The sequence below is a fragment of the Eurypyga helias genome, unplaced genomic scaffold, assembly GCF_000690775.1.
Source record: "Eurypyga helias isolate BGI_N326 unplaced genomic scaffold, ASM69077v1 scaffold11926, whole genome shotgun sequence".
NCBI classification, from domain to species: Eukaryota; Metazoa; Chordata; class Aves; order Eurypygiformes; family Eurypygidae; genus Eurypyga; species Eurypyga helias.
In genome coordinates, this window is record NW_010257246.1 from 12,880 (window position 1) to 37,360 (window position 24,481).

Consider the following 24,481-nt stretch of genomic DNA (forward strand, 5'->3'; position numbering starts at 1 on the left):
TAAAGGAAGTGAGACAGTATAGAGATGTCTTGGGGTTTTTTGTTCTTTGCAAAAAGATTAAATGGATGATCTTTATCTTAATAGCAAGATCACAGACTAATCTCTTCTCTTGATCTCTTCCACACAAACCAAACAAAATACATAAAGATTGCTGAAGGTGGAGAAAAAGCTAGGTTTTTGAAGCATATCCAAACCACCAAGAATCACTCACTTTCCTTTCAAATGCAGCATTAGCAGTAGAGCTCTAAATCAATGAAAGGTCTAAAATTGGATTATATTCCTGAGATCAGATGTGAATCACAAGTTAATCATATTTTCTTTTATTATCACTGTCTTTACCCTTTTATTTTATCCTGAGAAATTAGGTTTCTGACTTGGAAACAGAGTGACCTGTGAAGGCATGAATCCCTGCTGGGTTAGGCCACACCTGATCACCTGTGGATGTGGTCCCAAAATTCTTTAGTTTTGGAGGTTCAGACTGCACCTGAAACCAAGCTCGAGTGGTTTATCAGGTGGTGCTGTGCCTCTGTTTTCCCCAGCCGTCTGATGTTTCAAGTAGCTGTTTTCTTAAATTAACGAGAAAATATTGCTGCTAAAGCTTGCTAAATAAGGTTTAAAACCCACCCTGGAAGTGCCAGGGTAGGACAGCAACAATTCTCTTGACTGTGACATGAAGCTCAGGGACTGTGTTCTCTGTTGCTGTATTTTAGCTGAAACTGGTGCAGTGCTCCCGTGTCTGAAAGCAGGGGTACGAGGTTCCCCCCGGGGTCAGTGTGCCAGCGAGGCACGTGGCATGTTGATGGTGTGTAGCTGCTCGTGTGAAACGGCAGCTCCAAGGACGGCGTTTCCTCGCAGGCGGCCCCGACTTCAGTCCCGGATCTGTGTGCACGATGCTGCAGGAACGTGAATGTAGGGGTGATGCTGGCCTCGTGCCTCCGTGTGTTTCTGGGGGAGATCTGCCCTGGGGGATGTTTTGCTGGCTGGTTGCAGTTGAGGTCTGAGGCTGACCTGAATCTGTGGGTGCAAGAAACACTATGGACAATGCAGGTAGAACGAATAAATGGTTTGATTATAGGGTAGAGATTTACGTGAACCCCAACAATGGTGCTGCAGGAGGGGAACCTGCAGAGACCCTTGCAGAGTGTGAATACTCCATGGGAAGGGCCTCAAAGATGTCACTGTCTGACAAACCTGGAACCATTCTCCCTGCCGCTGATCACATTCCAGCATCTGTGCACTCCGAGGAAAGCCTGGGCATGGCAACAGCGTGGTGACCACACATGCCAGCAACATAACACCCCTGTGAACGCAGGTTCGTGCCATCCAGAGCAGCGTATGCAGCACGCTTTTGTGGCAGAGTACGTGAGGGTGGGAGCACGTGATGGCTCACGGCTTGTGTTTGTGGTCGGAGGCAGACAGGTGAATGTGGAAAGGCTCCTCCACCTTTCCTCTGCAGCCACAGCACTTGCCAGGGTGTAATTAGTAGGGCTCTCGTGTTTCAGGGCAGACTACTGAGCAGTGCCAGCTCAGTTGGTAGCCTCAAACAAAACATCCCTTGTTTCTCATCACCACTGTGAAATACTGCCTCCCGAAACCTTGGGTTTGGCCCTGCAGCTTTCAGGAGAGACAAAATGTGAGATTTTTGCCAATGATGTATTCTTCTGTTTAATATCCATTATCAATTTAGTGTACCACTTTAATGAGATTTTGCTTTTTCCATCTCCTCCGTAGAGCTGATTACTTAGCCTGTGTGGTTTGTGTTTCTTTGTTTTGGTTTATTTTAAAGGAAACTACAAGTGAAGAAGTTGAATGTTTGCTTCAGCTGAAGAGAGTATTTCCCAGGTCCTAGTGGGAAAGGTGAAAAAGAGAACCGGAGGGTATGTACATGACAGGAAGCCATGACTAGCAGCGTGACTGTCAACAGGAAACAAAAAGTCACAGCCAACGTGACGCTGCCATACAATACACTTTCTGTGTCGTGTTGCCTGCTGGACTTCGTGGCCTGGAGAGCAGATTATGTCTACATGAGATATTCTCCCGTCCGTTCCTCCGCTGGAGTTTGAATTATTCTGCATCTGGTTAATCTACTTCGCTGGAGTTAGCAAGCCCTGTTTATTTTTCTTGACACCTGCTACCGTAAAGAACTGGAACAGCTATGGGGAGAAAAAGGTGCGTGTGAGCAACCTTCACACGCTGCCAGCCGTGCGCTCTTCAGACCCCAGGCAGCTTCGAGGCATCTTGGCTGTTCCGTGCTCTGCAGATATGAACGCTGAGCTTTTCTGGCACGTTCTCACATTGGCCTGGTCGCTCTCACCATGCTAGTACATGGGAAAGAAGACTTCCTCTCAGACATAGCTTACATCATCCTGGAACTGGTCATTGCGGTGCTGGCCATCCTGGGGAACATCCTGGTCTGCTGGGCGGTCTATCTGAACAGCAACCTGCAGAACGTCACCAACTATTTTGTGGTGTCCCTGGCTGCTGCTGACATTGCCGTGGGCGTGCTGGCAATCCCCTTTGCCATCACCATCAGCACTGGCTTCTGTGCCTTCTTCTATGGCTGCCTCTTCATCGCCTGCTTCGTCCTGGTCTTGACGCAGAGTTCCATCTTCAGCCTCCTCGCGATTGCCATCGACAGAATCATTGCGATCCGCATCCCCCTCAGGTACGCGCCGCTTGGGCTGGGGGGATGGGGCGGCGCTACGTTGGTGAGGGATGAACGTCAGGGAGAGCAACAGATCTGCAGGTGAATTGAGGAAGGAAAAGCTAAATGAGTGGCAGGCCTTTTTTCCCTCGTAATTTGAAAAAACCCTTTTCTAAGTCTGAAGGCTGCCTCGGCTGCTGGGTTTTCTGGTCACTCCTTTTTCCAATTCCTCTCTCTCCTCGTACGGTGTGTGCCCATGGCATCGCTACCGCGCTGCCTGGGAGCTGCCGTTCCGTATTCAGACAGGATCGTGCGGTAACCTCGATAGCCTGCCCTCCGACCCGGAGCCAGCGGCACCAGAAGGATCAGAGGGGAGCTAAAGCAACACGTGGTGCAGGGCAGAAAGGGGGTGAGGTCACCTTCTCTCCTTCCCCATCAGGGGCTCTGCCAGCAGCTGTAGCAGCAGCACTGTGGAGGGTGGGGATGGGGGTTTCCTCTTGGGGGTCCAGTAAACGTGGAGGAAGGAGAAGGAGCAGGCTATGAAGAAAGAGGCCCTAGGAAGGTTCAAACTAGCTTAGGCGCTGCCTCTGGAATCAAAGTGTGTCGGGGTCAAGGCAGAGGCTTCACCCAACCTGCAGAAGCTTATTCTGTGGTCTCTACTCTGGAGTTTTAAGGAAGAAAAAGGCATTTCAATAGCAGACCTTGAAAGCTGAATATGACAAGCTGCTTCTTTGTATGCAACCAGGGAGACTGGTGTGGGACACGGAGAAGTTTTGCCACACGCACGCGACTCAGAGTCCCTGAAGCACATTGTTGTGACAGGTTCTATTTGACTGTGGGTGCGGAGCAGCATTCGTTTCGTGGGCTGGGTTTGAATGCTTTGTGACAATGCTTCCGAGACATCCAGTAAGCTCAAAAGATGTAGAGGAAGCCCCTGGAGAGGCCGGTGCAGGCAGAGTGTAGGAGTCTCCTTCCTTCCTGTCTTGTCCTTAGGAGGACGCAGCACCTCTCAGGAATGGAAAGCCTTGCTTCCTATTCCACTGAACGAGAAATGTAGCTGCAAAAATGGAACAGATTTCTGATTGTTGTGCTCTCATGTTTGAGTTTTTGGACATCCTTGCTCCTATTGAGCTTAAATTACTTGTGTTGACCTGGGCAATTTGATTTTGTCTCCTGTGAATATTTTGGTCATCCAGCACTTATGCCAATTAACACAAACCTCCCATTCAAAAATAGAAAGCATTCTTTTCCCTAGAGCTGCGGAGATTACCTTTCCATGTGGACCAGTGCAGCACAGTCCTTCCTGAAGTCTTGTCGGAGCAAGCTTGTGCTGCCATAACATTACTGTTAATTGTCGGTTTCCAAACCTATAATCGTGCCTCTCTTTTTGATGTAGCTAATCCATTCCATTGTGGAGAAACCCATTGGTATTGGCTACCCGTAAATCGGACTGTCTTTGCTTTGCTACAGTTCCACATAGAGATGGTTTCAGTTTATAAACCAAAAGAATGATAAATGGTACAAGAAACATAGAGAATTGTTCTGGTGGGAAAAGACCTTTAAGATCATCGGGTCCAACTGCCAACATGTGGAGCAGCCCTTGGGAGCTTGCCTCTGAAAGTGTTTTAAGAAGGGCTAATGTCTCTAATTCATCTCTCGTGAGCTAACTCTGGAGGCCTTTGCTGACGGTTTAAGCGCCCTTATTGCTAGAGAATGACTTGCCAGGAAAAGGATTTTGAAAGTCTGTGTTTCTGCCCATGTTTGGGGGGTATCATGCTAACTATATTGTCTTGAAAATTTAATTTCCTGGTATAGCCAAGGTAAAATGTCTTGTAGAAAAATTGGACTCCATCAGTGCTGGGCTCTGTACCGGTTTCACTGTTTTGTTTTGAAAAAACAGAGCACACCCTCTTACGCCCCAGAAACAGTGGAGTCGATTGGATGCAGACGCCCCCAGGTAGATCCATGGGTTCATCCCCCTTCTTGTCCTCTGCTCGTTTGTCCTTTTACAGAAGGAGCAAAGCACTTGTCCATTGTGTTTACCCGTAAGAATTTATGGATGAATAAGCATTAGATTTATAGCCTCAGACATGCTGAGAAAGTGAAAGCTGATTAGCTCAAGAGGGAAATGCGATATGATTCAGACTGCTCACGTCCTCATTTTGTTCTTCTGCTAATATCTGTTTGTTTCAAAAATGTGTCAAATCACTGGAAGGAAAGTTCTGCCGCTAAAGATGCAATGTTTTCACCCCATCCTCTAGTGCCTGGGAAAGCCTCTTCTCTCCTCCTCAGAGGACAAGAAAGGTAACACCAGGCTACCTAATATTCATTAGTTGAATGCTCTTAAATAATAAATCAGACTTCCTTCACTCTAGTGAATCCGAAAAGGGCCAAAACTAATGTTTTCTTCTCCTTTTTAACTGTTTCAAGTCTGACCTGTCCTAGGGAAGGTAACTGCCTGTCTCAGTGGATACGTATGCGGATGCGTATTCCCACACAAATAAACTGTCAGTATTAAGCAGGCAGTAGAGTGGGATTTCTGATACTGCTTGAGTTTGGTACTCAGTACATAATCAGTGTTATCTTTGGACTGATTTTTCTGTGGATAATAGACCCTCCCTCAAAAATTTGCAGTGAGGGAAGACATCTACAAGTAAAATTTAAAAATACTTAAAATCCAGTTTGTGAACGCTTTATGGGCTCTACTCTCCAAATGATTAAAACATAGTGAAGAATTTGATAAACTTTACAAAAGTTCTCAATCACTTTGCTTGCTTTGGCCAGATTTCATACAAACGTAACATTCTGCAGGTGGCAATAAGCACTCCCAAGGAAGTGAGTCCGAGCTGTTGTTCGGTCTAGGATGAAATCCAAACTGTCTCTCACATGGCAGGTACCTGAAAACCTGCGCTCGCTGATATAAAACCCCTGGGTGTTCTAAACAAAACTGGCCGCGAGTCTGAGCTCCAGGATGAGGTCATGGGCCAAGAACAATTGTCGCTTTCCAGGCTCTTTGGTGCCAGCGAGCGCTCCGCGGGCACCCTGCCCAGCCACGTGTCCTTGTGCAGGCACTTGTGGCAAAGATACTCCCATGGTGAAGGACAGGTAGCTCCAGTGCGCTGGAAAGAGAGGAGAAGTTTTTCTCGCTGCAGCCAAATGGAAAAGTTTTCTCCGGTTACTGCTCACTGTGTGCTGGACTCGGGTATTCACCGGTGGCACAAATCCTTGGGCAGGTCATAGAGTGCCAGCTACAGTAACTTGCTGCAGTGCAGCCCCTTTTCCTCTGGTGACAGTTGCTTTGGAGGTGACTGACTGCCTAAGCTACTGAGGTGCTTCTCTGGGAAAGCATTATTACGGCGCAGCTCCCAGATGGAGCACTGGGACAGATTTATCCAAGGTAGTGGTGACTGGGACGGCAGCTCTGAGTTGGCACTGGGACAACACGTTGCTTTTCTGCCTGAGGCTGGGGGAGCTGGAAGTGAAGAATGGGCTCCATCAGAGTCTGGGGTGGGAAGGAAAAGGGAGATGAATGAAAATCCTGAGTAAAGTATGGGACATGGAGGGGACCTTTGTGCTGAGAGCAGTCTGTTTCAGCAGTTGCTTTAATTCTCTAGGGTTGCCTCCACAAATGCTCATATATGATTACCTGAACCAGTGAATCGGGGGCTTAATGTTTTATTGTCACTTTGAGCCATATCCAGACTTACTTCTTTCCCTGCTCATCATAAACCTTGTGACTTTATGAAAAGCACCTCCTGCATGTGCTCATAGAATGGAATAGGGTAGAATGGAATATTTCAGTTGGAAGGAACATGCAACAGTCACCTAGTCCAACTGTGTCAAATAGATTATGAGCAGATTCTGCCTCATATGATAGAAGAAGAATTTACTTCCTCCTCTGGACAACCATGGGCATGGGTTTGAAAGCAGTGCCAGTTGTCCATGGCTCCGTGGGTAGTGGAACTTGCTGGTACCAGGATTTTAGTCTGGAAGCTGATCAGAGCAGTCCCTGCCCTCTGTCATTGCTTCTGCTGTTCAGAGCCCTGTGCCCACCAGTGGGACCCCACCCTACCCTGTCACCATAGCACAGACAAGCACTAGTTAGCACCTGGTAGGAGGGGAGAAAGTTTCTCGACTGCAAGTTGTGGGAACAGGTTGTTTTGGTGGTGCATGAGAAGGTCTGGGTTTGATTTCTTGCTCTGCCACAAGATTTCCTGGATGATCTCATTTCCAGACATATGTAGTAGGGACAGAATATCCTCCTTTTGTCTTGCCTCCTGCAGCTGCCTGAGGTGCGGTCTGTTGAGGGACGTGAGTGAGCAGTGTTCTGCAGGGATTTGTTAAAAACCATTGAGCGCTGCTGGAATTGAGACGAAAGCCCTGTGTCCTCCACCCTGAGCACCGGCTTTCTGGTGTGATGCAGTAAAGGTGGCTGAAACGTGCTCCACGCATAGCAGAGCCAACCAGCCAAGACGTGCAGTGTTGTCGCCCAGAGGTGGGTTTGGACGACAAGCAGCAGGCTGGGGGGGTGCTGTGGCAATGAGTTACCCCAGCTACACGTCGTGCAACGTATGGGTAGACCTTAACTTCTACCAGAAGGCCCTGTGGTTCTTAGCCCGGCTGGCTTCCACCCAGCTTCATGGTTCACGCTTGGTGCAGGAATCGTCTCGGTGACGCAGAGCTTAGCGCAAGGACCCAGAAGCGTCACGTCCTCAGCCAAGCGGCTTTGGGCAGCACAGCTGAGTTGGGCATAACCAAGGGTAGCTGTTGACCGGGACTCAGTTCCCCAACCTGGTGGTTGGGAGTGTGGTGGGGTAGAGGAAATCATTTTAGGGAAAACATCCACAGTTTCCGATATTTGGAAAAGTGGGTTTTGTTTTCTGGAGGAGTCTGGTGCCCCTGTGCCCATGCTCACTTCCACCGTGAGTGTCCCAGTGCTCTGCACCAACATTCTTTGTGCCTGGAATTTCACAAGTAGAAGTCCTCGTTTGTGTAGCAAGTCCAGTATTTCCAGGAAGCGTGGGAACTGCTTGTGCACAGGTAGTCCAGTGCTGTCTGGACACATCAGACATGCTACAAAGTCACCCGCCAAGTATGCAGAACATGGGCCGTAGGTGTGACCAGCTCCTTTCAGCAGACTGTTTCCTGCATAGGTGCCAGCAACTCACAGTGTATGGGATGCTTCCTGGAAGCCCTCAACCTGCCGTGTGGAGCTGTACGGCACTGGGGGACAGAGAGTAGCTTTGGCCTGGCTGTTGCGAGCTTAGAAAGATGCCCAGACAGGTGCACAAACTCTTCAGTGCCGGCCTGGTGACCTGTCTGAGAGGACAAAAGGAGTGAGCACAGGGAAATCCAGCTGGACGATAACCCTACCTCAGCCTGCGATGTGTCGTGTGGGTCCTAGAAATAAAGTTCTTCCAAGTGAACAGACACTTCTCAGTGGGTACCTGGCCAAGATAGTGCCACACGCTATGTGACAAGATGCTGTAGGTTTTCTCTGTTAAGCCTTGGAGATGCGGAGCAAGGCGTTATGGAAATGCGCTGACCGGTAGGATGGTCATTCCCACTGCTGGCACAACACGCTGCAGCTGGAAAGCAGGAGACTGCTTGGGTTAAGTGCTGTTCCTCAGCCTTGTAAAGTTTGTTGCTCAGGAATCCCCAGAGGGTAAGAGGGAGGGAGAAGTGGGGGGTGTTTGCCTGGAGCGGTAATGAATATATTTTTAGTGGAAGGGAAGGGACATCTCTAGTCGTGGGATAACAGCTGCACGATTTCAAAATTCCTCTGACAAGATGTAGCCAATTCCAGGGCTTGCAGGGTTTTGAGGGGTTTGTTTTGGTTTTTTTATTTCCAAGCTTCAAGTGCCTTCAGCCCGTCTCTTGCTCCCCGAGTGTACTTTTCAAAGCGCAGATGCTGTTTTGCTGCGTTGATGAGGTCTGAGTGTGAGCGGTTCTCTGCTGCCATCCATGCTGTGCCATCAGCATCCTCTGAGCATTGAGCAGGATCCACAGCTTGCTGGAGAAACCTTTTTATCTCTCAGAATCAGATGAATCTCTTCCTCATTTCTGGAAGTGTATTTTGAGTACTGGGAATTGTGTGGGTAGCTCTCTCACCCACTCCCTCTTTTGTGATTTTGAAATGCAGCGGAGGAAGGGAGACTCAACCCTGCTGGCTCTTGTGTGGAGCCAGTTTTTTTCCAAGGCCCATTAGCAGGGATTTAAAGCATGTGCAGGATCTCTGTTCTGTGCTGTGCCTGGCAAAAGCAGCCTCCCTCCTCCCCTGTCTTGAACTTGCATTGGGATAGGAGCATGAACCTGTGGGAGTAACTATTTCACTGGGAGACGGAAAGATTTCTACGGCTTGTTGGATTATTTTTTTAATGTTTGTTTGCTGGGAGAATTCTGGGGACAGAGGGAGAAGGAGCATTGGGTAAACACTGGGAGCCCAGCGCTACCGTCGTCCCATCGCAGACACATGGGGTCAAGTACAGTGTGGGACCCACGCTGGACAATGTGGGAATCTGGCCATCTACTTTCCATGCTAAGCATTACCAAGGGAAGGAAATTGCATTGAAATGTTAAACTGTTGCCCTGATTTACATTTTCAGAGAGAAGAACTGGTGGAGTCAGCTTGGGACTCACAGTAACCTGTGAGGCCTTGGGAACTGGCCGATATTTCAAACAAACAAAGGTCCCTGGCTGCACTGTCAGGTTCTTACCATGTTAATTATTGTCTCTTTCAACAGATCTTGGAGAATTTACTGCTAAGAGCACTGGCTTCGGCCAGGCATATCAATAGCTCCACCGTTGGGGTCCCCGTGGTGTGCAGTGCAGCCCACGGTACACCTGCAGTCAGAGCACTGTCCTCAGCTCAGCTGGGCTGGTGACAAAAGCCGCTGACGTGTCTCATTATTTGAGGAAGGTTGGTGGTGCTGGGCTCGACAGTGCCATTGTGGAGCAGTGAGGTGCTGTGCGAGGGAATGCCAGCGTGGCTCCTGCAATTCCGTCAGCAGAATTTCCCTGGAGCACACCTGGACGTGGACACGGGGCTGATGGCACTGTGCCCCTCAGTTCTGTGGGGGTGTTCGGTTTACAAAGCTACTGCAAGACAGACCTTGCAATTCCTTGCTACAAGGCTGCTCCTTTGCCAGAAAAAAGGGGCTACCTCAGCCTTCGGCCAGAGAGCCACGGTGGTCTTCATCACCAAGGGTCAGAGCAGTGCGCTTGATTATCCAGGCCGCAAGATCTGTGTGCATGACCAAGTGGGCTGGTGGAGTGAAGGAACACAGATGAAAACTGTATTTATTTCCCTGCTTTTCTGTCACCTCTTCACTGCCTAAAGGAAAGGAGAGGGAAATAGGTGGCATACAATGCCAGCATGGACTCCTTGCAGCGCTGTGTGGGTTCTGCAGGGCAGTTCAAGGGCCCATCTTAAGAAGCAGGTGCCTTTCTCCCTGTCTTCTAGGCCATTGGGAAGTCGCTTGGGTGTCAGGGGCTTGCTGAACGATACTGATGTAATTCACATTTCCTCTGCTTTATAGGTACAATGGTTTGGTGACTGGCACTCGAGCAAAAGGTATCATTGCCATCTGCTGGGTGTTGTCTTTCATCATCGGCTTGACACCAATGCTAGGGTGGCACAATCGCTCCCAGATCGAAGAGCTGGGCTCCAATAAGTCCTCTCGCATCAACTGCAGCAACAGTATGGTGGCATGTCTCTTTGAGGCTGTGGTCACCATGGAGTACATGGTCTACTACAACTTTTTTGCCTGCGTGCTCTTGCCCCTCCTCCTCATGTTTGGTATCTACTTGAAAATCTTCATGGCAGCCCGGCGACAGCTCAAGCAGATGGAGAACAAGATGGTACACGGGGAACGTTCTCGCTCCACTTTGCAGAAGGAAGTCCATGCAGCTAAGTCTTTAGCCATCATTGTTGGGTTGTTTGCAGTCTGCTGGCTTCCACTACATATTATTAACTGCTTTACCCTTTTTTGCCCAAATTGTGCCCATGCTCCCCTCTGGCTGATGTATCTGGCTATTATCCTGTCTCACGCCAATTCGGTTGTAAATCCTCTAATTTATGCCTACCGTATCAGGGAGTTCCGATACACCTTCCGTAAAATCATCAGCCAGCATATCCTGGGCCGGAAGGAGCCGTTCAAGGCAGGAACAGCCAGCTCTAGGACTTCCACGCATGGCGGGGATGGAGAGAATGCCAGCATACGAATCAGTGAGTATGCATTAGAGGTATACACCAACGGAGAGATCCACAGGGATCCCGAAAAGCAGGACTTAAACAAATGCAAAGCCAGCTTGGAATGGCACCAGAATGGAAATGCTCTGGACATGGAGACAAATGGACATCTCCCACATTCCTGCAAAAATGGGATTCTCTCGGATGCATGCATGAACAGGGAGGTTCACAGTGAGGAGCTAATTGATGCCCAGGTGTCTTACTCAGATCTGGAAAGAGCAGCCTTCGCGGCAGCTGATGTTTCCTGATGAGGCTGTCAAAGTCTTCCTGGTAGAATTCATTTTTTTTCCATTGGTGACCTCTGCCATGGCAGAAAGGGAGGTTGGGGGGCGGGGGGAGAGGTGTGTATTCCGATTGCTGTGGAGAGAGGGGTCCCTACCCAGGACTGTGGGGAAGATCCTAAATAGTAGACTGGAGAAAAGCCAAGAGACCCTGGACACGGACTAAGGAAGGAGGGACATGTGACCCATCAATGACCTGTCACCAAGAGCGGTGCCAAGGTCAAGGATGGCATTCCAAGTTCAGCACTGGGAGACCCTGCGGATGCCGGGCGTATCGTGACATTATGCCGTCCTGTGTATCTGTGGTGGTGTGTCGGGGTTGCTGTCTTTACCAACAGAAATAAAAGCCTGGCTGGAAGCGTTCACTGAATTGCAAAGAGCAACAGGGAGGGGCCTTTCAGCGCTTTGGCCCTGCAACCTAGGGAAGGGGGATAGCAACAGCTGTTGGCCAGGAAGGATGCCAGCAGCTGCTTGGAGAGGGAAGGAATTTACCTGATGAGAACTTTGGATACCTTCAACCATGGCATTTTGTCTTTCAGTTCATGTTTTTAAAGCTTATACTGCAGCAAGTTGCTTGAGTGGGTTTTTTCCTTGTCTTGATAAGATTACTTTATGTTAAGTTATAGAAGATGGACAAGAACTCATATCCATTCCCTGACCGCTCAATGTTCCAGATGCACAAGGCAAATATAACCTCGTAGCTCCCCACTTTGTCCAATAAATATTGAAAACGGAGGCTGTAATATGGATTTCCCGTAGCAAAAGGGCTGTTAGCAGGACTTGGTGCTGCAGATAGCAGACACGTGGGCCAGGTTGTGGTCTGTGACACCAGGGTGGTTGTGCCCGAGGTGGTGTGAAGAGCTGTCGGGTGTGAGAGCTGTCTGTAGGGTAGTGGGCGCTCTCTGCTTTTTCCCTGTATCTCTGTGCTTGTCCTCCTGGGGTCCTAGAATGCAAATTCTTTCCATGGCCCAAAATGTCTGTGAGGGGAGCTGATTTTCTGTATTTTGGTCATTTTCATTCTCACTCAAAAGGCTGTGGGATTTTTTTTCTTTTTCTCGTGGTGGGGAGGAGCACACACACACCCCTAACACTTTTGCAATTCTGGTGATCTCTATTTCAACACCTTTTCTCCTGTGATTTCATTTTTTACCCAATGTGCTTTACTGTGAAGCGGATGTGTCCCTGCGGTGCAGAGGCCAGGGCTGGGTCTGTCTGGTTAGAAGATGCTCCTACTCTGAGAAGGTGAAAGGCAGCCGTAGTAGTGGAAATCCGCTCAGAAACTGCAGTAGTCAGCTTGTATAAGAGAACAGGCAAATCTGTGCTGCGGCAAGGGTATGCACCGATGTGGTTTGTTGTAGAGATGATTCTCCATATCAGTTATGAAGCTCAAGGACAGCAGAATGCCACATCAGCTTAAATTCTACCTAAAGATTGTCTGAGTTTTGTTTTCCAGGCAAATAATCAATGTCCAATGCCACCAGCTTTCTGGAAAGACAGGCAATTATGGTCCTACTGGAAAACTGAAAGTCTGGTAATTCCAGAGATCTGAAGCTTATTCCCTAGATGAAAACATCAGAAGTATCAGAGGCCAAATAATCTCATTTTCAGCAAGGGAGGTGGAACTGGATTTTGATATTTGAAGAAGAGCAGGTTAGATTTGTTTGTTCTTATTCCGTGTTTATTTTAAATATTGCAAACTACTAAAATTAGAAGTCAGTTTTATTTGCGAAGTTTGCCTGTCTCCCTACATGAAGGTGAGGAGTGGTTTATAATGCTGAACGTGTTCGAGTACGTAACTGCCCCAGACTAGCACAGAGCTTACTGTGAGACGGATAAAAAGATGTGGTTGCCACCCCGATCCTTAGCAGAAAGACGGGCAAGTTGGTCGAACAATAGACTTCACAGTTCAATTGAATTGCTGCTTTCTTGGCATGGCCCTTCCCCGTAGTCTAACGTCAGAGGAGTGGATTATCGCTCCGGCACCATTAACAAACACTAAGCCATTTCCCTGTGACCGACGTCATAGGTAGCTCCTCTTAGGGTGACTTGGGATCTTGTTACGCTTGATCTTTCTTGATGGAATATTTCTGTAGGTTATTTGCAGGGTGGCTCCTCTGACATCCTGCAACAGTGGCAGAGGAACTCAGGAAAATGTGGGACCTGATCTCTTCAGGCCTCAGTTGGGAGCAGTTTCTAAGAATAACACGAGATTACATCCGGTATTCATGTCAGTAACAATTAGGTCCACAAAGAAGCAGAGCAGGGGAGGAAGTGTGGGAAAATACCAGCATTGCTCATGTGCTGGAACACACGCGAGCGCAGGACTGTCTCCTACTGAGCCTTAGTTGCCATTGTAAAGGGATGTGTAATGCCACATTGCATCAGACTTTCAACAGCTGATGTGGGCTGGTGGCTTTCTATTGTTTCCCGAGCTTCTTCACACTCAATTGTGGCAGCTTCTTGCTTGGTTGCCACAAGAATCAAATTGATCTATGTTGATGCGATGAACAGAACTGTCCCTCTGGAAAACTTTCCTGCCCAACCAGATTGCCGTGCAAACTTACTGAGTTTCCACACATCTTGAAATTAGCTTTTCCCTTGCTGTTTGGGGTGTTCCCCAAGTGTGTGCAGTCCCTTTCTAGTGATCCAGATTTGAAATGAAGAGGGGGTGTGAAGGGACTGGGGGATGCAGGCAAGAGGAAGTGCAGTGGGGGTCAGGGGGCAGTGTGTTTTATATAGAACTGGAAGTCTGTAGCCACAGGAAGGAAGGACTGGCAATTGCACTGCGTGCTGTGCGCCTTCTGGCAAACATATGTCCGAGATGGGCCTTCAGGAGATGTTTCTGAAGCTGTTGTTGGGGGTAGCGTGAGCCTTTTGGACAGAATTTTGGATTTCTTAATTGTTTCTTAGGGATTGGGTTTTCTTTTTCATAAGGAAAAAAAGAAGCTTTAGGGTCCCATCAATGAGGTGCGTTTTTTCCTTCTCCTGGCAGCGCTCTCCACTCCTGAGAAAAGTACCTCTCTTCCAAACTGCATGGGGCAGGGATCCATAGAAAAGTGAAAGTTAAATAATGTTTTTCCTAACCTCTCCACTCATAACCCCATTTTCATTCCAGCTGGAGGATGTATAGCTGTTGAAATATAGCTGTTCTGGATAAACAAAGAGGGTACCAAGACAAAGGGAAGGATGAGGTGTTCATCAGGAGAGGCTGGAGAAGATCTGGGGAATCCGAGGTGCAGTGGGTCCAGAGAGTTAAGAGCTGGGGTAAGACTGAACTGGAACATCTTAATAAAAATGGCTCAAGGCCCATGGAGAGATGTGGTGCCTCATTTGGCATGAGGGCATTCCATGGATCTCGCTATTCCCTGCTGACTCTTGGGCTCCAGGGTTTATTTGCTTTATAGAGTTTTGGAGAAAGTTAAGTTTGATCAGTTGCCAGAAGTAATTTTATCAAGAGTTCTTCTTGGGTCCTCTTGGGCACTGCTTTTTGTGTGTGCAAATACATGCACTCACAGCTTCGTCCTGCAGAGTTGCTTTTGGCTCAGTGATATTTCAGAGCTCTGTGCAAGCTTGAGCTGCAGCTCTGGGACAGGGAAGCAGTTTGGCATGGTGGAACAGCTGGGGTTACTGTAGACAGAAAGGGTTTGCCACCGATCCCAGTTGGTGCTGGGAAGCTTATTGTGCAGGGGGACTTGGGAGTTGTATGGAGTAGCCTGAATCTTTGACCATCCTTTGGAAAGAGGCTCTGGGGAGGGGCTGGTGGATATAGAAAAGTCTCTAAGGTGTGGGAGCAGACTGGAGGGTTAGATGGGAAATCTGGGTGGGGAAGGAAGATTTGTAGGGTGGGTGTTTGGGGGGATTTCAGGGGAAAATGTGCTGGGCTGGGGATTGCGCAGGTGGTCTCAGGGGAGCGGTGCTGGCAGGACACCAAGGGGTGACTTGCTGAGGAGGGACTCTGGAAAGGACGTACATCTTAGAGCTCTCCTGGTGTCACTGCAGAGGGGCAGCCTTGCCTGGTGTGTGCGGAGGGTTGGTGTCATATGGTCTGTACGTGACTGAGGTAGAGATGCTTCTTACGGACAGTCTCCTTGCGCAGGTGGTCTCAGGGGAGCGGTGCTGGCAGGACACCAAGGGGTGACTTGCTGAGGAGGGACTCTGGAAAGGACGTACATCTTAGAGCTCTCCTGGTGTCACTGCAGAGGGGCAGCCTTGCCTGGTGTGTGCGGAGGGTTGGTGTCATATGGTCTGTACGTGACTGAGGTAGAGATGCTTCTTACGGACAGTCTCCTTTTCAGATGCATTGTCTCATTTCATAAGCACGTCCAGGTGTAACAAAGGCCCTTCTGCTTCATGATAAAACCAAATCAATCCAGCCATGTTCTGTGGGAAGGATGAGAATGCTGTAACAGTGCTGCGATGCATTTTGAATGCGTAATACTCACTAGTGGTGTTTGCTAATTTTAGCTGCCTAATAGTCAGTTCTCCCACAATTTGTTTCGGGCATCAAACTGCACTGAGTCATACCAGAGAGTGTTTCTTTCTAGCCCTGAGCTTTTGGCCTTCTTTACAGTAAAACACATCAAGAATAAGTAAAATCACACCAGTTTCTCACTTGCATAGAGGTGACTAACCCTGACAGACCAAGAATCCCAAAACTGGGGCAGTGTTGTGTGCAACTCCCTGTTTTATTTGTCTGCTGGGACCGTTCACACAAGGATGTGTTGAAATCCAGACTGGAACCTGTTGATCTGAGAACATCCTTTGCTTCCCCCACTGTCTCAGGAGCTGGTGTTCCTGCCCCCGTCCTGTGGAGCAGTTGTCTCTGTGGTCTGCAAGCCAAGACATGATGAACACCCTGCTGCACACGCTGTCACTATGAAACAATTACTCCTTTAATTTAAGTGTTTTATGAATATAGTTGTTGTTTTCCATCTGTTTGTCAGTTACCAGTGGGAGGGGAGGGAAGGGGGTGGGAGAATCTGTGCATGCAAATGTATTTAAAGTGCATTGACCAAAGTTGGGGTTTGGTTTTTTTTTTTTTGAATCTGTGAAGTTTTCATATCTGTGAAGTCATCAGACTGCTGGGCAGTGAGGAGCCGCTGGTGCTGCTGAGTCTGTCTTGGTTACATTTCTTAATAAGCATTAAAATAATAAAATATATTTGTAAAAGAGACTGCGAGTGCCTTTGTCCCAGGAAGATCCGGCTGGCTGGCCCCTTTTTGTGCAAGTGTTTTCTTACTGTTTTATTAGCTTTTTCCACAGACTGATCCTTCCGGAGAGCTCTCTTCCTGGCGTTGCCTGTTCTTTTGCAGAAGGTATTAGCATGGACTAAGGTGACAGACCCAGACGGACTAGAAAACCTCCCACATCTCTGACATCCTGGGATCTGCCATCTTGGCAATAGGAGGAAGTGTTTACAGCTGCATACTGGACACAAGGTAGAGCATGGTGTTTGCCCAAACCACTGCGGTGTCAGGAACAGGGTGTGACGCAGCAGGACCCGAAGGGTCCGTACACAAACCATGGCATGGGCAACTTTGCCGGCTGCGACTGGAGCATCCTTGCCTGCTGGCTCTCCTCCCACGTGGTCCTGCCTGTGCACCTCAGACCTCCCTATAAGACCCTCACGATTTCAGACCTCTGTCCTGTTCTGCCCATGCCGCTCAGGCTGAGTTAGCCCAGCCTGATGTCAGCCAAATTGGTCTGGAGATGGGAGCAGTGAATCTAGATGCTACCGTGGTGTGTCTCGGGCCAATTCTGAGCAACGCTGACAGGATGAAGCAGGAATAATTTCCAGCTTTTTCCAGCTGGCAGCCACTAAATGTGTGTGTGAAGAGGTTAGTGAAAGTCTGTACAATCCAGAAGCACTTGGAATTGGGAAGTGATGAAATGGAAGTTCACCAGATAACCATCTAGCTACTGGTCATTCCCTCGTTGGGTTCGCTTTGCAGCTGGGCTGGAGGCCTCTCGGGAGGCCCCAGCTTGTGGAGGGGTGCTGGCACCCTGGTGCTCTGGGGCCAGCGGTGCCCGAGCTGCTCAACCAACTGTGTAATTGAAAAGCTTTTTGATTTTTCCCTCCTTTCACAAACACTGTGCATTTTGTTCCCCAGCATCAAAGGCAGGGAGCTCGGGGGAACAATGGGCGCCTGCGGGAGCCCAGGGGAACAATGGCTGTACCTGGCTCGGACAGAAAGCGAGTACTTAAAAGAACAGAGAGAGCTCCCAGTTTAACAACACAATTGGTCTGATCCACACCTTGGCTTAGTCACCCAGAGAAACTATACCTTGCAGGGCCTCTGCTGTAGACTAAGAGCTGTCGGAGGGTAACATAGCTCAACAGTGTAGTATTTACTGCAGCACTGGGGAACTGATGGCATTTCTGAATGGTGAAGTAGGATGGGGCTGTGGAGGATCATGTTTTCCCTACTAACGGGCAGATAATGTTTTAGGCTAAAAAGCTTTTCACAGTATTTTAAAGCAGCGCAATCTCCCTTGTCACTTCTGCCCCCTTGTCACTTCTGCTCCCTAACAGGAAGCCTTTGCTGCTAAGAATAGTACATACGAGTGCGGGCTGTGCTCTCGGCCATCGTGTCTCTCAAGGAGAAGTTTTGGGGAGTTCAAAGCTCTGAGCACCTTTTCTGAGGCCTTGCAGGCTTCACAATTTACTTTCACAGGAAAGATTCCCACTGTCTTGCCTTTGACTGCAGTGACCAAGTGAGTGGGGTTCCCCGGGTGTTCATTCACGGGAGGGTTAGAGACTTCCGCCAGCTCGGAGTCATCCTGGGAGGAATCCACCTCTGATCCTGCAGATAAGCACCTCGAGTTGGATGATGTGACTCACTACAGGTTGGAGTCTTCGCTGAATAGTAAGAGGAGCGGTATTCCTCCCTGTTTTCCAGATCTCCTCTCCAGTGCTGTTCTGAGAAGAAAGGGGGGCACTTCTGGGTATTGGAGATGTTTCCTCAGAAACTGACCCTGTGGTTGGGAACGCTGGAGCATTTTTTAGCTGTAAGAAGTGCCACTCTTACAAGCAGTGGTGTTTCTCTGCTGTCTGACTGCAGTAGTCACTGCTGAGATCCTGCAGAGTGACAGGAAGGTACAACCCAGATCTCAGAAAATCAGAAATGCATTTTGAGGATTGGAGTCCTTGCAATGCGTCAGAGAAAATGATGTAAGGCAAGGTTGGGTCTGAGAGCAGCGTGGTGGTTTTTTCAGCAAGCGAAAGGCGAGGACTGGGAAAAGGGTTTTCAATGCGCAGATTGAGAATAAACTGTGTGAGGATGAGGTTATTTGGAGTGCAGATCCATGCTGTGTGGTCTGAGCCTGTTGCACTGAACTCCAAACCTGGGACTGTGGTTTTTGGGAGCGTCCAGCTGCAATCCAGAGAGGTGATTGCAACTTCTACAGAGCCCAGGACAGCCTCCAACCCTGCTAGCTTGGACACTGAGAGCACTGGGCCTGCAATCACTCGGGCTTTGTTTGCCAAGGGCTTACCCAGGGCCCTAGGCAGCTCTGATTTTTTGCCTTACCTAAGGCAAGGAGATTAGAGAATAGCTCATAATGACAGTGAAGAAAATCCATGTGCACGGGGTATCTTGCTGTCTCAGCTGTTGATGAGGTCATGGGGATGTCTTTTGGGCTTGTATTAGTCCAGGATATTACTTCTATATGGGAGTTAAGCGTATTCCACTTGGATACTTCATGTTGCTGGAGAACTTGCAGCTGCATCATTTGGGCATTTGGCATAGTCTGGGCTGTGAAAGCTTGTGCCTGTGCTTTGGAGTTCCCAGGGATGAAAGACACTTGTGCAGTGTGGTGACTGTATCCAGGAGAGGAAAAAAAGGTCCTAATAAAGAGAGAATTGAGCAGCCTGGATCAGTTCTGTGAAGAATGCAAAACGAGCCTGGGCCATCTCAGGGTAAGCTGCACTCATGGTGCCTCTTGAACCCATGTCCTGTTATTGTTGGTGTGGAACATGAGGGTCTGGGCCAATGAAAATAAGGAAGGCGGCTTGACAGACACAGATTTTATCTTTTGAGATTCGTCATGACCTTTCTAGTGTATAATAAATAAAGTTGACTCAGGAATTGGCAAGTGCCCTGTAACATGCAGTCCTGGTGTTGGGACTCGGCAGAATGTTCTGCTTAGCAATGCACTCTGTGAGCTTTGTTTGCCAAGTTCCTATTTTGGAGGTGTGCTGAAGGGCTGAGCAGTGGCAGATGCTGAAGCCTTCTGCAGGGCAGGTGCACTGGACCCAGCATCTCTGACCACGCTGATCCAGGCTGGATGAAGGTCATTCTGAAACCATGCTGATATGACCCTTTACCACTAGGCCCTAAAAAGAAATGTCTTGCAGAGGAGTTTTGCAGCAGTGTGAAACTTGGGGCAAAGAGGACTCCCATCCTTCCACATTACTGTATCACCCATCAAGCATTTAAGTCGGCACTGAACAGTATTGCTGCCTGTACTAATGTCTTTCGGGCAGCCCTGCCATGCACACTGGGTCTTGTGAGATTGAACACTTCCATCACCCAGAGGATGTGGCCAATTTTGCAGGTGACAGGAATGGTACCTCTGAGACTTGCCTCTGTTAACCGTGACTGTGAGCAGTCACAGTTGGGTTTTCTGAGTTAGCCCTGGTGACAGGGGCTGTGATATACAGGGCTCCTTTGCAGACAACTAGGAATCGTGTGCTGGTAAACTGAAGCTGCTCTGTGATGGTAACACATCAGATGCTGAAGTTATTCACAAAAAAAAAAAAAAGAGGGGAAAAGAAGGCTAATGCTTGCATTCCCAGGCCCAGAGAGGCTCCAGGGGGAGAGCTGCAGTGAATTCACAAAGCTCATGGCTGATTCAAGGGCAGAGTGTCAAGAGGCGAGCACCCGGCACTGGCACCGGGGTGCTGGGCTACATGAGCACTCAGCACCTTACAGTAAAGCACAACTGGCTGCCTCGTGTCTGAGGTGCCTGCCATCTGGGAGCAGTCCAGTATTCCAAGTGTTTCCTGCCTTTCTTTATATTCACACCAAAAGTACTAACAGAATAGGGTGGAGACAAAAAAATCTCAGACCCTCCTCAAGATCATCCTCTAATTCCAAAGGATCAAAATGCTAAAGGTTGCATTAGAAAAACAGAAATAGTCTTTTCTCCCACCATTGGTAACTCAATGCCACAACTGAAGCTGAGAGTCAGCTGCCTGTTCTACAGCTGCGTCCTTTCTGAATTCATGAGAAAGAGCGTTTTGATTTCCTTCCAGAGGAAGTATACAGTAACATCCCCAACTTGCGCTGAGGCCTTCCAGTCTGCAGAACTAACCCCTGCAACGACATTAAACCCAAGATCCCCTACTCCTTATGGATTGAGCCAATGCTTGGGAATCAAGGCTTTTCATCGGAAACCCTTACAGCTTGCTTTCTCCGAGTTCCACATCTACAGATGATCCCCCCTTTCCTGCCATATGCCGCACCTGGGAAGGACAAGTTTGTCTGAGGTGTCTGTCCCTTTCCCTGGTTCAGCAATACCTGGACTTTCAAAAGAACTGTAGCAACAACATTCCCGTAGATTTTCACTGTGGCTGGAGGGAGGGATGTGTTCTCTTGGTGCTGATAGCAGCCTCTGATTCCCTCGCAGGAGGACCTTCCGATCAGCAGTTGATTTGGAAGCAGTGTGTGAGACACACAATCCTCCCAGGGAGAGTTTCTTCCTGTCATGAGGCTGCATCCTGGGGTCAGGATGTCAGTGACATGTGGATGACACCGAACGCTGAAGCCTGTGTGTCACTCAGGTCTTGGAAGAGGCTGTGCGCTGTCTGCTGCACAGACACGTTCGCTCTCTCCGAAGGGAGGTCCTTGTGCACGTAGCCACGAATTTGGTGCTTTCCAGGTGGCTGTGTTCTCTCTCAGCCGAAGCAACCCAGTGCTGTAAAACACGTGTCCCTGTTCTGCTTCCTACCGAGATGTATCTGCTGATGTCAGCTTCCAGGTAAGGCGCAGAGGAACCTGCTCTCTCTCAGCCTTTGGCCTCTGCTGGTAGCCAGGCATCCTAAGGAAACCAGAAGTGACCTAAGGCTGGTTTATTGCGAATCCTTGCTCTGAGTTGCAGATGGAGAAGTAATGGCAGTTTTCCAGCAGGTGAGACCCTCCAGGCCAGCTCGCCAGACAAGGAAAATAAACACAGGAAATAGCATGCATGCAGTAAGATAACGGGAAGGAGAGGCTGGGAGAGCTTTCTGCTGTGTGTGTGTCGAGGGGGAAGCACGGACCTTGGAGCTCTCCCTAACAGGAGCCAGCAGATGTCAAGCCTTAACACGACAGGCGAGGTTACTGCCTGGACAGAGAGGAAAGGACAAAAAAAGGGGTTTCTGCTTTGGGCAGATGGAGTAGCAGTTGCTCTCCAGGGCACAGCGTCTGTGGAATGAAGATCTCGGGTCTAGATCTGGGGTGAGATAGTGCTTCGCCTAGGGCAGAGACTGATCAGCTCTGGTTGGTTTTCTGTCTCAAAAATAGTTCTGAGTGTCTCTGTGTGGGTGGAAACTGCTGTCTCACCTGTGAAACTCCTCCTCTTGGCCTCTGCTTTCCTTCTCAGAGCCTCCACACTGCCCAGAGTTTATTTCTGATGGTATGGCCGGGTAGTGTTGTGGTGGGGCATCTGCTAGCTCCATCTTTGCGCTCAGCAAGACGGAGAGGCCACCTGTGGTGCTCAAAATAGCCTCTGCCTGGGCAATCCAGCCCAAATGGTGTTGATAGTGATGGGGGATTCCCAGGCCTCACAAAGAGGCTTTTGTTGGGAGGATCTAAGCTGAGCTCCAGGCCTTGCCAGCTGTGGAGAGGAGCAGATGGATCTGCAGTATAAAAATAGATTGAAGCAGACTTGTTCTCCCTCTTTTCTTCGCCAGCTCCCAGTACAGTCCCAGAGGTGCCTGGTCAGCTGAACCAGAGCAGAGAAGTGGGTGCTTTGCAGCTGCCAGCCTGCCTGGAGCCCATTCGCTCTTGTCAGAGACAGGAATTTGTCTCCCTCCAGTCCCATTCGCCTTACAGCTGCTGTGTGGACAATCTTGTTTGCTCACAGCTGTTGGCAACGTGTTACATCCCATTTCCCGGGGCAACACACGCAGGAGAATGGGGCATTTCTGTGAGACACCGTGTTCCTAAACTCTGCCATACCTTGCCTCGAGAAACAGAGGTGTTAGTCCATGGCTGTGTCCTCGGGATGAGATCTCTGCACAGCACCTAACGAAATGTGCTGAAGGTAGAACACCCTTCAAAGGCATCTGAGGCTCGTTGTCCTTGGTCTCTTGTGTAGACGAAAATGGGATGTCCCCTGTGGATACCTCCTGGCCCAGTTGTTCATCCCAGCACTTTTCATCTGGGCTCAGAAATTTGTCAGCTCTAAAACACGATGGGTTTGGTGCACAAAAGCAATTGTGAGGTTGCATCAGTGCTCAGAGCAGGGAGGATGTGGTCCCTCTGCACTGCAGAGCACAGCCAGCCCATCAGTCCTGAGACATGTGTTTGCATAAAAGCCCCTGGCATCCCCCCTCCACCCCCTCCTGCTAACTGAATAAGGATCTAGTGGTTGTTTCCTGAATGGGCTTTCGGAAGGCACTAATTTGATACACTCAGGGCATCTTCCTGTAGTAAATGTTCCTGAGGTAAGGTAATTGCAGGTGAATTTGCATGGGTGGGTGGGGGAACATGGCAGAACTGCGGGCAGAGAACATGGGAAGAATAGAAGAAAATGCTTTTGTTCCTGTAAATTCTGTGTGTTGTGTTTGTCTACACTCCCTCTTTTCCCAGCTCCTACCTGTGATGTGTTTTGAGGGTGGCTCCTCTGTTTTGGGGTGTTTTTTCCATTTCCTCTTGTGCATCTGTTCTGCTGCTTTTTCATTTTTGCTTGTTTCTTGGCTGGTTTCTTCCCCTCTGCCCTATGTTCTCCAGCTTCCTGAAAAGCCACATGCTGTGGTATGTGAGGGAGAAGCACTGAGGCTGGCCCTATCTCTCTGCACTGACATTCCAGGATGTGCTAGCTGATTCCCTGCTATGTCTTTGAGGGAGTCATACAGGAGCGAGAAGGGAAGAGGAAGCAAAGAATAGCACCGCTGAGAGAAACCAGGTCAGAGACTGAGAAGCTGGGTGAAGAGGTGATGTGCAGGCAAGCTGGGCCCTTTTGATGAGGGATTTCCAGGAGGCTGCAGATGACAGCTGTGGAGACGATGGCTCTTTTGGCCGAGTCCGTGCTCCTCTCTGTGCTCTACACTTCTCCATGCCGCTAAGGCAGTCGTGTATTTTTTTGCTCAGACACTGCCTTATTCTTTGTATCAGAGGAGTGTTTAACACAGGTGGGCTTTACAGTTTGTAGGCACTTCGCCACAGACCTGAGATCCTGCTGTTACTGCGCTGATATGGTAGATGGGCTCAGGGTGAGAGGGGGGCAGGAGCCTGGGCTTCTTGATCTTAAGGCTGGAACCACAGCAGTGGTACCTACGGCCCTGGGCGCCCCCAGCACTGCCTATATCTGCTGCCATGGCAGAGCTGCTTTCCAGTCCACGCCTACACTCTGCATCTTTATTTTCATCCTCAGGGGAGTAAAGTCTTTGTAACCTTTGCCTTCTTGCCCTCTTCTTTCTTACCTTTTCCCTAAGAATCACATCCTGAAAGATCTTCTCAGCCACCAGCTTTAAAGCATTTTTTGGCCCTTGCCAAGAGGTTCCCCATGCCGTGGCAGCCCCGGAACACATTGCGTGGCACTTTTCCGCGTGTCCCAGGACTCCCGCAGCTGCCTTCCCCATGCTCCCTTCCAGCTGCTCACCCATGCAGCTCTCTCCATCACATCGGCACATGCCAGTCTTCGTAGATCCTTGTTCCCAAAAGTCATCCTGACTGAGTGCTTGGAAGATGGCTTCATCCTAGATTTCCAGGTGCCATCACAACTTAAATCTTCAATACATGAGTTTTTCCTTTACATCTGCAGTTTGTTTTAGCCAAGAGGAGACAGCACTGCTGTTCAAGTGGAGGGAAGGCCTCCAGCCTGGCTCCTTCTATGATAGTTTCTCTTCGGGAATGTTCTCCTTGATCGCAGACCCCTGTACTCTCATGTAGTGCTGGGAGTCAGGAAGTAGCTGCATCACTGAGCCTTTCCACTTATTTACATCATTTCCTTCTGCTGTCTGGGGGAGCAGAAAAGGGCTGTCTAAAGGGCTTGGTTTGCTCTGAGCAAGTTGGATTTGCAGAATAGAGGCAATTGCTGTTCCCCTGACTTGGGAAGCCGTGGGAAAAAGGTAACTTCCGGAGCCTGGGAACTTGGGTT

General features: G+C 49.2%; 1 protein-coding gene across 1 annotated transcript; it reads left to right on the forward strand.

Annotated features, from left to right (window-relative positions):
* Positions 1–2,315: 2,315 nt before the first annotated feature.
* Positions 2,316–11,143, forward strand: ADORA2A (adenosine A2a receptor). Its single transcript, XM_010153953.1, has 2 exons — positions 2,316–2,665; positions 10,183–11,143. Exons 1-2 carry the CDS (start codon positions 2,316–2,318, stop codon positions 11,141–11,143), a joined length of 1,311 nt encoding a protein of 436 aa, XP_010152255.1.
* The last annotated feature ends 13,338 nt before the right edge of the window (positions 11,144–24,481 follow it).

Excerpts from the sequence above, each read along its gene's own strand:
- ADORA2A (XM_010153953.1), top strand. The coding sequence starts at position 2,316 with ATGCTAGTACATGGGAAAGAAGACTTCCTCTCAGACATAGCTTACATC. Across the intron at positions 2,666-10,182 it reads GCGATCCGCATCCCCCTCAG|GTACAATGGTTTGGTGACTG; the intron begins GTACGCGCCGCT and ends TCTGCTTTATAG.